General features: G+C 31.8%; 1 protein-coding gene and 1 long non-coding RNA gene across 4 annotated transcripts in view; one reads left to right on the top strand and one right to left on the bottom strand.

Annotated features, from left to right (window-relative positions):
• LOC111621147 (HMG box-containing protein 1-like) overlaps positions 1-5,047 on the top strand; it is a 39,931-nt gene extending 34,884 nt beyond the window's left edge. The window contains exon 6 of one of the 3 annotated variants that reach the window (XM_023363227.1): positions 4,851-5,047. In XM_023363227.1, the coding sequence (XP_023218995.1) occupies positions 4,851-5,004 (154 nt within the window). In that variant the 3' untranslated portion in view covers positions 5,005-5,047. The remainder of the gene's footprint in view (positions 1-4,850) is intronic. The other 2 variants (XM_023363220.1, XM_023363213.1) reach the window with 2 other exon arrangements.
• Positions 5,048-8,446: 3,399 nt separating this feature from the next.
• LOC111621138 lies at positions 8,447-13,156 on the bottom strand. Its single transcript, XR_002756006.1, has 3 exons — positions 11,100-13,156; positions 10,649-11,022; positions 8,447-8,585 (listed from the first exon to the last, which is right to left on the bottom strand). It is a non-coding gene; the product is annotated as an uncharacterized LOC111621138 (long non-coding RNA).
• Positions 13,157-15,108: the final 1,952 nt, after the last annotated feature.

Genomic DNA, 15,108 nt, shown 5'->3' with positions numbered 1-15,108 from the left:
CTCTCTACCTTTGCTATTATACTCTCACTTTTCAAAAATAAAAACCAACGCAAAACTTAACAAGTGCCCATCCAACAGTGTCGCAAATACTATAAAACAATTGTTTGTCAGAAAAATAAAAGGCTGGAATTACAAGGGAGAATTTCAAAGTTTGGAGGAATACTATTCGATCAGTATATACTTGGTTGAGCATCGATGTCGACATCTGTTGCACTCCAAAAAGTTTTGAATTGTTGTCTGAAGACAATGGAAGACCAATCGGTATTCATTATTTTACATCGCTTCTTCTTGTGTTTGTTCTGTGAGGTGTTTGTTATCCGATCATGTGTTTGTTGTCCGAACATAAAAACCTTTTGTGAAAGTGTTCATTATCCGATTTGTTCGTTAACCAAACTGTTCATTAACCAATCACCCACCATATATGTATAAAGAAAGGTAATAAAATAGCTACATTTTTCAAAGTTTCTCAAAAAGCAAAAGCAGGGTTGTAAGCATATGGATGGGTGAAGGAAAACAGTCAAATATTATGATACATTCATTATCCATCAAAACTATCTCTTTGTATCAATTTTGTGATGACCATTTTCCAATAGTTACATAGGAGATCATATACAGATTTCCAATGCATCACTGGGCCGCTTAGGCCCAGTGATGCATTGTAAGCTGTGCTCCATGTTTTGATAGATGATGAATATATCATAATATCTGACATTAGATATACTTACAACCCTGTTTCTGCTTTTTTGAAGAACTTTCCTTTTGGAACATTTGAAATTCTCATCCCATTACTATCTGCAGATTCTAGAACTAGCCCTGCTACATCTCATTTGTTAGATATAATGACCTACCTTTTTAGGGTAGGAATTCCAGTAGGCATTAATCTGTTAATTCCAATAACTAAGTCACATGAATCTCTCATAAGGGATTCATGTGACTTAGTTATACATACATTAGAAAGATCAAAACTACCCTGAGTTACTCCAACAAGTAGTCCTATTGCTAGGTATGTAGATGATATCTTAATTATATGGAGAAATAGATCTAATATTGAAGTGTTTCTGGCTACAGTTAATAACAGTTATAGTCTTACCCTTAAGCAGTGTAATGGAGTCAATATACAAATAGTTGACTCTGATGAATTTGAAATGTGCGAATCTGACACTCGCTTGTCTGTTTTTTAAATGTCAGTCTATGATTCCTTTTATAAGAAAGAAATCACCGGGTAACTGAATATTTTAATCTAAAATTTCTCTTATAAAGAGAAAGTTATACTAAAATTTATGATGAGAATCCAAAAATGGATATAACTAATTTATGTTGGAAAAAATTTTGAGTACATAAAGAAACATACATCTTAATTAGCCAAAAAAATTTCACTTTCATTATTTAATTTTCAAAAATGGATTTAAATTTATTCATTTTAAAGAAAAAGATTAAATACAATAAATGCAAAAAGTAACAATTTGATGAATAATATAATAAATTAGTCTGTAAAATACTTTCGTCTGCTTCAGCTGCTATGAGAATAGTTAATTTCCAACTGACAGTTGACTGAACTCAAATATATAATTGCAAGATTGCCAGACATTTGGGTTTCTGATTCGAACAAAACTTGGTGAGCACATAGGCCCTAAACACAAACAGCTCCTTGTCCAAATAATCGGATCCATTTCTCAAGTGTTTACAAAAAATGGTTCTCTGAAAATTGTGTTTTGCTTATAAGTCTTCAGAAGTTTCGTTTCTTCTAATGACAATAGCCAAGTGGGTAAGATGCTAGGCACTGCTGTTTGAACCTACACAACATAGGCTCAAACCATTGCAATTTTAGTTTTTTTTTTATATAACAAAATTATTTTATTTTACAGTATTATTAACATTATTATTATTATTATTATTCCTCACATTTAAAGCTTATAAATAAAAAATTTTAAAAAGTGACATCATTTCCTGTTTAGCAAAAATTAAGTCTATGTAGATTTAACTCTTGTATGTGGTTAATTGAAATTATTATTTATTCATAATTATTTTCAGATATTTTCATTCAAAGTTACATACTACGTCACCACAAGCAAATAAGCTTCAGACATTACTGTGGATGGGCAGAAAAGACAAGGCTGATATGATATAGGGTAGCATAGTTGCAGCACTTTTTCAATTATCAATATTATGGACAGTTTCCTCATGTGCTCACTTCAAATATAACAATCTGAAAATTAATATGAAAAATAAAAATTTTATTTAACCAAATACAGAGACTTTGTATAAACATCTGAAAACCCAATGTTATTAATCAAAGCCAAATGATTGCTGTACTGTATTGGGCTATTTTTCATTACTATTTGTAATTAAATTTTAAGTAATTTGGTAATAGAGGTAGACATTAGGTGCCATCTCTTACCAAATTTAATATTTATTAAATAATTTAGAATAGTCTGTAAGAAAAGAATTGACCCAGAGCAGGATTTAAACCTGCAACTCCCATTTACTGTGAGGCTACATTGCCAGTTATGCTAGTCAGATCTCCAAGTGATTCTTTGCCTCTAGACATATTTAATTAATTCTCTATATAAACATCTACAGTTACTCATGTGACTGACTGGGGACAAATCCTACACCCACAGCCTTTATAATCATCCACTATGGCACTCAGACAGTTATTGCTTTATCCAGGCATGGTGTATATATACATGTAAACATTTCAAATCATTTTATTAATCAAAGCTAAATGATTGTTGTAATGTATTGGTCTATTTTTTGCTACTATTAATAATTAAATTTTAAGTAATTTGGTATCAGAGATAGATGTTACGTGCTAGCTCTTATCAAATTTAATAATTATGATAATTTAATATTTATCACATTAATAGAGTAGCAAACATAACATGTGGGCAATATGCCTAGGGAGGGCTTTTGAGGAAAACTATACCTTATTTAGGTGTTATAAATGTGAAGAAAATCCAAAATACTCCACATGGCCAGTCCGTTGGAGAGGCACAAATCCATGACCAAGTACCAGTGTTCAATGGTTTTATCCACTTGTTCACTGATAGGCTTACACTATTTGCAAAAAAATATAAAATAAATATTATTATTTAAGACAGTGTGAAATATAAGGTGTAATCAAAACAACACCAGATTTTGCCTATACAGATTTTAGCACTTAACTAACCGGAATTTAGCTACCATCTCCCTTTAAAGTAGTCCTTCCTACAGCAGTCCCACTGCTTCTGTCTTAAATGCTCCTTGAAAGGTTTTTTCTTGAAAATTTCAAAGCACCTGTTGTTATTTGGCCTGAATCTACTGGACCATATCAAAACATTGCCCTTTGAGCTTCAATTTTGTTCTGGAGAAAAAAGAAGTCAATGTTACAAAAGACTAAATCTAGTGGTGTAATGTACAGTACCACACAACACAAAAGGCAGGGTTACACAATTTAGTGTTCAAATCAAGTACCAGGCCTAGACTTAATGGGAAGCAAAATATAATGATCCAAAACAACACTTTTATAATTAAAAACCCACAATAATATTTATTATATTGAACAGTATTAGTTATATATAAAATAACAATGATTATAACAAGAATTAGTAATAAGTATATATTTAAAATATTCCAAAAAAAAAAACCGTCGCCAAGAGATCAATTATATACAAAATAAACAATCAATGAATGAAAGAAATTCTTTTTCATATAATTAATCAAATCTCCACCAAAATAATTAAACAAAGAATATACTTCTTAAGAGCTGATTGTGTATCAAAGAATGCCAGACAATTTGCTTTGATAAAGATAGCTGTTAGGAGCTACACCACACTGTTGAACAGGTATATCATCATTTATTTGTCTATCAGTGTAACTCTGCATTACTCTATTTACATGTCAGCACATCATGGGATCAGTCACTGATGTAAATAGTATATTTAAATTCTTATTTTCGAATTTAACACATTTTGGGGGTTTCTTAAGAGTTTCTGTCTTAAAACAGACCCTGAAAAGAAAATAACTATAACTAAAAATAATGCCCAAAACATAAAATAATGATCAGACTTTACTCCTTATAGTGAGTAAGGAAGGTAAAGAGGTCTTCATGTTTTCTTCCAAAATACTCATGCTTTGAAGGTTGTGTGTACAGAAGTATTGTCATGTTGAAAGAACCAGGTTCTGTTGAGGTCTTTTGACAATAAACATCCTCATGCAATTGGCTCAAAATGTTACAGTAAAGGTCTGAACTTAATATCTGATAGGAACAAATTTCTGGTACATAATTCTCACATGGTCAAAAAACTATCAACAAGGTCTTTATTATGTTCCTGTCTGTTTGGTCTTGGTGAATATGATCTCTTCTACTGAGGTGACTGCTGTTCAGTTTCTGGGTTGTAACTGTAAACACAATTCTCATTCCCTGTAATGATCCTTGACACAAAGGTAGGGTTTCCAGTGGCAAATTTACAGCAATCCTTGTAGATGTTACTAGCCGTATGATAACTCTCTCTTGGGCTACACCACTCATCTGTGTATTTGGGTTTTCTTTTTAATTACACCATGTTTGCATCAACCTAAAATTATTTTTTTTAAAGCAGTATTTCTTACATGAGACTCAGAGTATTAATAATAAAGTTCCTACGCTTGCATAACTTTTGCCTTACATTGTAAATATTAGATAAATTTCCAAAAGTCTCATAGGATATATTATAAAATATAATTTATTTGAAATGAAATGCAAACTAACAAGAAAACTTCTAGTTTTTCTCTGTTATTATAATAGAATATTACTTGTTAATATAATAATTAGTAGTTAATCAGATTTAGTAAAATTTTGCATTTGATGAATTATTTGGCTTTGTTTTCAGAGCTATAAGTGTTTTACTGGGAGATCATTGGAAAAAATTAAAAAGTGAAGAACGTGATGCTTATGCATATGAAGCAAAAGTGATGGCAGAGAAAACAAAAAAATTACATCCCGACTGCTGGAAAAGAAAAAGATCTTTCTCTACTAGTTCATAAAATAATTCATGAAAAAGTAATTTTTTTATAAGAATATTTTATAAATTGCATTTTACTATGCCTACACCCACAGCCTTTATAATCATCCACTATGGCACTCAGACAGTTATTGCTTTATCCAGGCATGGTGTATATATACATGTAAACATTTCAAATCATTTTATTAATCAAAGCTAAATGATTGTTGTAATGTATTGGTCTATTTTTTGCTACTATTAATAATTAAATTTTAAGTAATTTGGTATCAGAGATAGATGTTACGTGCTAGCTCTTATCAAATTTAATAATTATGATAATTTAATATTTATCACATTAATAGAGTAGCAAACATAACATGTGGGCAATATGCCTAGGGAGGGCTTTTGAGGAAAACTATACCTTATTTAGGTGTTATAAATGTGAAGAAAATCCAAAATACTCCACATGGCCAGTCCGTTGGAGAGGCACAAATCCATGACCAAGTACCAGTGTTCAATGGTTTTATNCTTTGAAGTTTATTGATTTCTTATAACAGTTTAGTTAACTTTTATTGGATTTAATTCAGAATCAAGGAAGTTTACCAGCAAATAATGACATATTCTTTAAATATAAGTAAAGATTAATTAATTACAGCATAATGATTTTTGTTTTATTAAAATTATAAAGTCTAAAGAAAAGATTTATTATTCATTTTATTGAATAGTGAAATCTTTTAAATATTGTTTAAACCAAAAATTACAAATAATTTAATTAACTTGCCACAATTTATTACAGTGCAATTTAAGAATAGTTTATATTTTTGTAGGCACTTCAATTATTGTAAATAACTAAATTTTTTGAAAATTTATTAAATTAGTAAGCAATAACGAGTTGCAAATTACTTATAATAAAAATGTAAGTAAATAGCAGAGCTTTTGACATTCGGAAAAAAAAAAACAATAGCTTTAGCTTAAAATGATCAAATTGTGCAATATTATCTGTTAAAATTTGAAATATACTAATTTTTGTATTTTTTTTCTTTAAGTATTAGATAATATTTAAAAAATATATAACAAATTTTATATTGTTATCTGAATTCATAATCTTGGATAAAATCTATGCATTCTTATAAAAATTATCTAAGGAAAGATATCAGGTTTTAAAATGCACTAAATGTTTATCTATCTTCCCACGTATTCATTACATAATATTCAGAAATTTCTTTTTTGTAATCTTTTCTGACTTTGTATTATTCTTAAGCAACTAACCAATTACTGGATAGGAGTATATGAAAAATAAATGAGCTTGAAATGTTTGTTAATTTAACTATCGACTAAATTTATGTAACAGTTTTATGTTTCCTTAATACACATTTCCATAAATGTAAAAATGAATGAAGTCGATATTTTAATTAACAGACATTTAAACTTAATGGCTGTTTGTCCGCTTGGCATACATTCTTATCCGGTTATTATCGATAGTTCTTTTATCGAGCATCATTTTTATTTTTTTGGATCAAATCTGCCGGCTACAATAAGTAAAGTTAATATTGAAAATTTTATAAATCAAAAAATTTTTATTAATTACTATTTTATAAAATGTAGTTAAATCATATTTTAAATTAGGATGTATAAAGTAAAAATTAACTAAGATTAAACTAAACTTAATGAAAGTTATACTTAAAATTATATTTTGATGGAGAAACTAAAATAAATTTCTATGGAATTCTTCATATTGCTGCAATGCAGCCGTTCTGGCAGCTTTGACAATAAACTTCTGATTCAAAATTGATGATAACGATTTCTATCGGTTTTTATTCGTCATACTTTCATTCAAATTGTGGGAAACATTTTCTGTTCTAAGAAAAGATGATTAAATTTATTATTATTATTATATTATTAATTTTATTAATGAAGATTTTACTAATACAATTGTATTTAAGATATTTACGTAAGATGTAATGTAATAAGAAAATATCAGCATTTTGTTTTTTATTGTTTATAAAAAGATGCTGGAGTATAATCTTGCGTTAGATGAAGAATTTGTGATCATAAATTGTTTGCTAATATGACGACGTTGACGTTAGAGAGAATTGTTATTGTAATAATAATAATTTTATTAGCAATGAATGATTGTTGATAAAATTTCTCGATTTAAAAATTAAAAAATAAAATAACGTGATAATTGCAGCTTTGCTGATGGAATCAGAACTGTATTATCGTAAATAATAAATTGCTCGGTTGTGAGTTCTCTCGTATGATCTCTAGAAAAAAAAAGCACAAAGTTGGATTTATATAATTAGATTTTATATAGTTAGTTATTACACAGTGCCTTGGATTTTTAAACGTGGGAGTGCTCAGTAGCTGCAAAAGTTACATTTCTTCCAAAGAATTCCCACGAAATTGTGATAATTCTCGACAAGGGGCGTTCCCCGAGTAGCAGCACTAACCATGATCTCATTTCACAATTGTGTGTGTTAGGAGCTTTTCTAGAAATTTTTATATCGTGTAGCCAAACGAAAATTTTTTTATATCATTCCACGAATATATTCGAGTTAATTTTTTTTAAATCTTTTCATTGTTGGATTGTATCTCTGCAGTATTGGGTTTCGGTACGAATGTGACACGAATTTTTACGTACATTTTTCTTAGAGAGAGAGTTATTAACGATAACGTTTAAGAAAAAATTACTTCGTATTTTTATGCTTCTGTTTGTTTTGGTTATAAACAAGAAAAATTGTGTGTAGTGCCATAAAAATACAAGAAAAAAGAGTAAAAAATTGTGTTATATTTTTCTCTCCTTTCTAAAAATTTTTTATAATTATGGAATTGACTTATTTGATAAAGGAATTAATTTAAAAGATATATATATATATATGTTGTATATTGTTTCTCAGTTTATCTAATTTCATCAATTGTAATTTTGCTATTAGAATTTAACTAATAATAATTTGTGTTTTTGGTAAATAAATAAACATGTGCCTTGTGAAACGCTTAATAAATTTACTACAAATATATATATATATATAAATTTATTTTGAAAATTTGTATGAAAACAAAAGAAAATCATTTGAATGTGCCTTTTTTCAATAGAATAAAAGTTTATATTTCTAATATAATTGATGTTCTCTAAAGTTTTTATTATTATATTTAAGATAATTATTATACAGAATGCAGACAAATAATTTTATTTCATTTCTAGAGATTAAAAAGTAGCCTTAACAGTTGTTGTTGTTGTTGTTTATTTATTCACGTATTCTTGACATATTATAGAATGCTATTTACATTACCTTATTTTAGCTTTTACGTGTCGGATTCTGCATTATTCGCAGTAGAAGAGTGCGATTTCAGATTTTTTGTTATAATAAAACTAATAACAACTGAATCGAACGAAAATAAATCCGTTCGTTTAAAGATTTATTTGTTTTCGAATGACTTGGAAAATCTTACAATTTATTTATTAATTAATACAGTACTTTGCAGAAGGGAAACTCCTCATTTTCGAAGTAATCAGACAATTTACGTTCCGTTTTTCTTGTACTTTAATACCTATTTTATATAAGATTTTCAACTTTTAACTCGTTTAACAAATTAATACGCACTCTTCTTACGTAAATCTGAAAACTGAAGACAAAATTTTAGTGTTATTTTGTGATAAAGTACAGTATAAGAAAATTGTTGACGTAAACAAATTGATTATTCCGAATTTTTTATCCGCTAGTGAAATATTGCATTTTTGGAAGCTTATTACTACTAGTTGTTTTAAGCATCATCTCAGAAATATACACAGTTACGATTAGAGCTATGACATGTCGGCACTAAATTATATACAGTGAAAATTGTAATTTATATTATTTTAATGCTGCTAATTTTTCGTGGATACTTAAATTTGTATATAACATTCTAGTCATTCTATAGAAATTTATCTTAATTATTGCAAATATTTGGTTTGTGAATGCTTTTTTTCTTTTTTTTTATTAAATCTTTCAATAATTCAGAATGCAGAAAATTTACACAAGAAAATTTTGTGTGATGAAAATTTTTAAAGTTTGGATTTATATTTTTCAGCTTTAATAATTTATTTAAAATTTAAACATTAATAATGGAGATTATAATATTTTAAGAGTGTTACTTGTTATGACAATTACAACGTCATATAATTATGCATATTCATAGAACTATTTACGACTCTCGTTTGATCGGAATGATAAAATAGAGCATTATGTTCATTTACATCCTAATGTTGGAGTATCGTACCATAGTTTTACCTCGCCTGACAAATGACTACGCGTGTGAACTTGGTCCAGTAGTTCATTTATGCGACTAACAATAACTACGTAATGGGGTAACTCTTCAGTTTTCAAACTATTGATAGATGAAAACTAATGGACGGAATCTTGCAGTCGGAATACGGTTGTGAATTTTAAAGCTTTTTAAAAAATCGGGGTCGTCTTATAGGACAGATAGAAAAAAATATTTAGATTGAAATTTATATAAAATAAAACAAACCACTCACCAATGTATGAAAGACGAGAACAGATATGGAAACCTTAGGGGCGGGAGGTTCCAACTAACTATATACGAACTTCCGATGAAAACTGGAAGTCACGTTATTTCAATTCAAAACTTTTTCCCTGAAAACAGTAAATAGATGACCGGCACGACTCTATTGTTAAAGGAAAAGTGTGATGTATAGGGGCAAGACACTACTAAACGTTGAAAACATTGTAACGACAAATTGCTGCCTGGCATTTTAACGATGCCACAATAAATAATTGCTCGTTTTCGTTATAAAACTTGACTCCTCTGGCATTTCCTTAAAACATTGGTTGCTTCATTTAAAAAATTACCTGGAATGCCGAAGACATTGGGCGTTTCCTCTGGCGGAAAAACTGTGTGAGCGACAATATTACGGTAAACGCGAGGAAACGAAAGAACGGGGATAAGACTCCATTCTGTGGACGTTTCCTTGCCGGAGACAGGGCAAAAACGAGCACTTTCCCTGGAAATCGGGGACGGATGGTCACTCTATCTAAAGTGTAATGCGTTTGATCTAAATTTTGAAAAAGAAAAAATTTAGGCAGATGTCGATGGATAAAAGAAAGGAGTTATTCATACAGCAAAGAGAGATTATTTTCAATCAACGTAGCGATGGGTATAGCATCTTTATTAAAGAAACCATGTTCAACAATACAGTGTTATTAAACGATTTTACAATAGAAATTCCATGTAATAAGCCAACAACTTCCGGATTATATCGGGCTATTATATCGCGATTATTTTAAATTAATTACTAAATAATTTGTCTCCCTCTACTGACAAATGGTTTCCAATTTACAAATTATAAATGTAAATAACGAATAACATCATTAAGTCCGACCTCTCTCGAAATATGACCTATGACACTTCTCTATCTCCTCACCCATTTAACTTTGACCACGGAAATTTAATAGCATCAATGCTTATATACAAGCTTTCATGCCAAATTTCGTTTCTTACAGACGTCAACACACACAAATGGAACATTTTTTTCTATTTTTGGGTTAAGGAGGTCTCAAAACGTGAAGATTTGCAAAAAACTCTGAGGGTCAAATTTGATGCGATTTCAATACTTTCCCTTTTTATGTATACATAATAGCTGGGAAAGTAAAATTAATTAAGAATGTTTAGAATTGTATTTAACTTACCGCTACAGAATATTTTGTCTTGTTTAGAAACGTTTAAATAAAGGGTTAAAGAAAGCAATGTCTTGTTCCAACCAGTAGCCGAGTAGACTCCGTCTCCGCTCATAGCGGCGGTGACTAGACCCTAAACACTGGGCGTTCGGTTGCGGATTCGCGCCTCGATTGGACAGGCTGGCAGCTTGGAGTTTTCCGGGTTTTCTCCTTGTAGATGACGCCTAAATAGGGGCCAGCTACCCAAAAAAGTCCTCCCGGAAGGCATTTTATCTCCCTTCGTGTATCTTCTGGCCGTCTTCTATAAGGCTAGCTCTTCTGTCGCCTTGCGATCTATCTCCTGTCTCTCTTCTCTTCGGAGTAAAAGCGAATATCAATACACTCCTCTATAAGGAAAAGGAAAGGTCTTGTTATTTATTTTTAAACTTAAATAAAAAACTAAGTAGAGTATTTTGATCCTCACCACAATTTCTTTCCTTTGCTTACGTTTACTCAACGAATTAGAATACAGAGGGTGATTTTCAAGTTGTGACTCACTTTTTCGTTTAATTTATTTCACGAAGCACCCGTCGATGAATCGTCTTTGTCTGCTCGATGTGTTCTCCATCTCGTTGGCTCACAGCATGACGTCGTCGTCTCCATGATTCGAAGACCTTGTAAGTTTCGACCGATACCGATGACCACTCCTGTTGAATTACTTTTCAAAGATCATCTAATGTTGTAGCCTTACGAAGAAAAACGTTGCTTCAGAAAGTCAAATCCGAGGAAATCCATGAGGCTGATGTCAAGTGCTTTGATGGGTATGTCCTCTACAGGAATTTGTTTCGGTCGACAGTCAGCCTTCAACTTCTGGAGATAAGTGGTTGTATATCTAGCTGTGTGACTAGACGCTTTGTCATGGTGAAGAGTCGCTTTAGCTTCTCCAGGATACAGCTTTGGAATCTTACGTTCCAAATATAGTTTCAAAATGTTTTCCACATAGTAAGTAGCGTTAACTTTCACAGTTTTTGGCACTGTGTTAAGGGGAAGTGTTCCTGGCCCGTCATTCCTCCAACAATCATAAATCTTCAGGCCATCTTTCGTAACATTTGAGAAGTCATTGTTCTGGCACTTCCTGTCCGGGCTACACGTACAGAATTTTTCAAGTTCCATTACAATAATCAAGGAATATATACGCTTCATCTAGGATGGTCATGAACTTGCTTTTTCCTCCAGCCAGATGATTCTCATAGAGCTTCCTTGCGTTAGTATTTCGGTTCTGTTTGTGTGTAGATGTGAGGCGATGTCCAGATGCTTTTTTCTTGGTAGCGGCTTGCAGATCTTCATTTGCAAGCCGCTACATGAATTTTTATAATTTTATATTTAATTTTGATTAGTAAAGTTTCAACGTGCTTTACTGTTTTAATTTTTAAATTTGTATTTTTATTGCAATTTTTTTTTTTACTGTTGGCTTTGATACAGATGAAGCAATAGCTATGTCCATTGAGCGAATGTAAAATTATATTTTGTTTTGAAAGAATTATATTTAATTTATGATTTTGTTAAATTTATTGCCAATATATGGCGCTACGTGTAAATCAGAAAATTGAATGTAGATAGAAATTAATTGATTCACAGAAATTCAATAGATATTCAGGGATGGGATATGCGAAGTGATCTGAGTTAGAACTACCGAGTTTCGTAGCAATTGGTCGAACGTCCTAGGAGTGTATAGCGATACAAACAAACAAACATTTTCATATATATATAAATTACATGATTCCCTTATACTTATGAAACACAGCATCCATGCTCTTCAATGAAAATATCTTTAGAAAGTTTTAGCATTTTAAATATCCTTACATCTGTGTTGACAAAGTTGCATAAGAAGTACCAGAGCCCCTTTAGCCGCCACTCGAAAACATCGAGTGACGTTTCCACTTCCCAGGACGAGGACCTACGGGTTGGATTTCGGGAAGCAGTGTTGGTGTTATGTAACGGTGTCGTTTACTATAACGAAGCGTGATATGTAAATATTGGATGCGACGAACAAACTAGATAATGGTTCAATTGTGAATGTTACGGCGAGAAGTGTTTGTAAGAATATGTTGTAATGAAACCGTCGAAATCGTCCAAATAACGAAATTCGTGCTTCTTCATCCTCGATATAGTGCAGTCGTGGATCGAAGACTTCGATGTCTTTCTATCTTTTCGCCGCTCCTCTGCAAACACCAGCATTACGACGTCGTCTATCTTGTCCATCCATTTGTTTCCGAACCTGAAATTCGTTCCGATTGACGGACTAATACCCACCTGGCGCCGAGGACAGTTTATTGCACTCCAAACCGGGTCAGACGGTGCGTGTAATTTGTGGTATACCTGGCGCTAAGTATCTAGCATTCCTGTAATAATAAATATCGTAACTATAATAAGAATCTTCGGATTCGAGCTTCCGGATTCCACGTCAGACGAAAGCGTGCTCCCGGGCACTCGACATTATAAGCAATAAATTATGAAATAAACGGCCTTACAATGCAACAATCATCATCATTGTTTCTGTAATAATAGCATCGAAACAATTATTAAATTTTCAAGTCAACTATATGAATTATTAATTTTGTTTTTCGTTTCAAAATTACTGTATTTTTATATAGTATTTGAATATTATTTTGTCTTCGTGCAGTTTAAAATACCCGTCGGCAGTTTTGGTGTGATAAGCCAGATGAAAGGTGAAAGGACAGAAAAGAGAGACCACCGATATGGTTGAGTTCTAAGGGGGGTATTAATAATAGGTATGGTGAAAATAAAGCATAAGTGTGCTTAAAAGCACTCTTATATTATTTCAAATTTCAGAAATAAACTTTTTACCGCATTTACACGGTAATGCTATTTTTATTGTACCGGATCTTATTTTATTTATATTATGTTATCGTTATTTTACATATAAGAAATATGAATTTAAAATCTTAATAAATAAATATAAAATGTACTCCAAAGCGTATCGAATCACTTTTTGATATTTTAAAATACGACACCGAGAAGTTTAACGGTGTTAACTGTGAACCAGTAGCGTAGCGTGGGTGTCAGCCGCCCGGGGCAAAGGAAAATTTCCTCGTCCCCTTATTTAGGTATCTCAATTTAATAGACTAAAATTCAGTTTCGTCACAGAATAAGTAATGAAAAATTCCGTGCTAGCGTCGCCACCTTTTTAAAATTGCCGACCCGGACGGCGGGTGAGGTTTGTTCGAACAGAAGTTCCTGACGCGTGCGTATGTCATTTCGCAATGCGAAGAATAATGTGCAGTGCATGCCGGTTTAAAATCAGTTACAGTTAGGGACTGGGGAGGCTTGGGTAGGAGTAACGTAGGTAACCTAGATGACTTAGCTCTATTGGATATTGGAGGTGTATATGACTACGAATGAATCTTACAAGCAAAAAAAAAAAGGTTGACAGGTCGCGCACGACATCGCCGGGTAAAGTTAATAGTTCACCCGGACGGTGAGTCGATTCCCTGACTGTCCGGTTGGTAACACTATTCCGTGCTCATTTCAATCGGTCCGAATCGTAGGTGCGACGAAAATATGAAATAAAATGGTTCAAATTTTTACAAGATATTATTATTATTTACTGTGAAATTTTGCCGCCCCCTAAAAAGTGCCATTACGCTACGCCACTGCTGTGAACTGAGATATACCCAGACGTTTCGCTATGGTTTTCTGGGTAAGTGGATTTTCTTTTCTAATCATTTTCTTAATTTTCCTTATCTTATCCTTACTCAGAGATTCGTAAGCCCTTGGAAATATTGGGCGTAACTCACAGAAGTATTCGCTTATCACTTTTTCGTTCTGTTATCAAGAACTCTGATAATTGTAGACTGGGAAACTTGAATTCCATTGTTCTTGAGGACTTTTACAACAGCGCGGGATGAAAGATCTTCGGAAAGAAGCTCGATGCACACATCAACTTCGCTCGTAACTGCTGCCTCCACTTTTATAACAATTGAACTCAAATGTTCTTAGAATGTAAAGAAAAGTGACATCTACCAGGTTTCAAAATTTGATTTATATTCGACAAATAGAACGAAAGATATCCGAGAGTGATTTCGAGTCATAATTAGCAAATCACCGTTGTATTCCAGCTCATTGCCTGTAAACAAGTGGCACGCTCCTTGACTAAAAAGAAAATGGCGGACGCGTATTCAAATTTTCTTTAAACACGGCGTCGCTACAACCATTCTATGTAGTATATTCTAGTTCGTTCTCTCTCAACACCATTGCGGTCCCGGTCGAATCCACTATGAGCCTAGAAAAAAGGGCTGTGGTGATTACAGAGCGGAAATAGACAAAAACGTAAAAGGTTCCAACCATTTACATAAAAAGTTTGTACTTAAACTTATTTTTACGATATTAACTTTTTATTATAAACTAATACATATTATCTAACAGAAAACTATATATTTATAAGGAAAATCAACCATATTAACGCTAGGTTT

The sequence above is a fragment of the Centruroides sculpturatus genome, unplaced genomic scaffold (assembly GCF_000671375.1).
Source record: "Centruroides sculpturatus isolate CEXI.00-Female unplaced genomic scaffold, Cexi_2.0 scaffold45, whole genome shotgun sequence".
Taxonomy (NCBI): domain Eukaryota; kingdom Metazoa; phylum Arthropoda; class Arachnida; order Scorpiones; family Buthidae; genus Centruroides; species Centruroides sculpturatus.
This window is presented reverse-complemented; position numbering and strand designations above follow the sequence as displayed.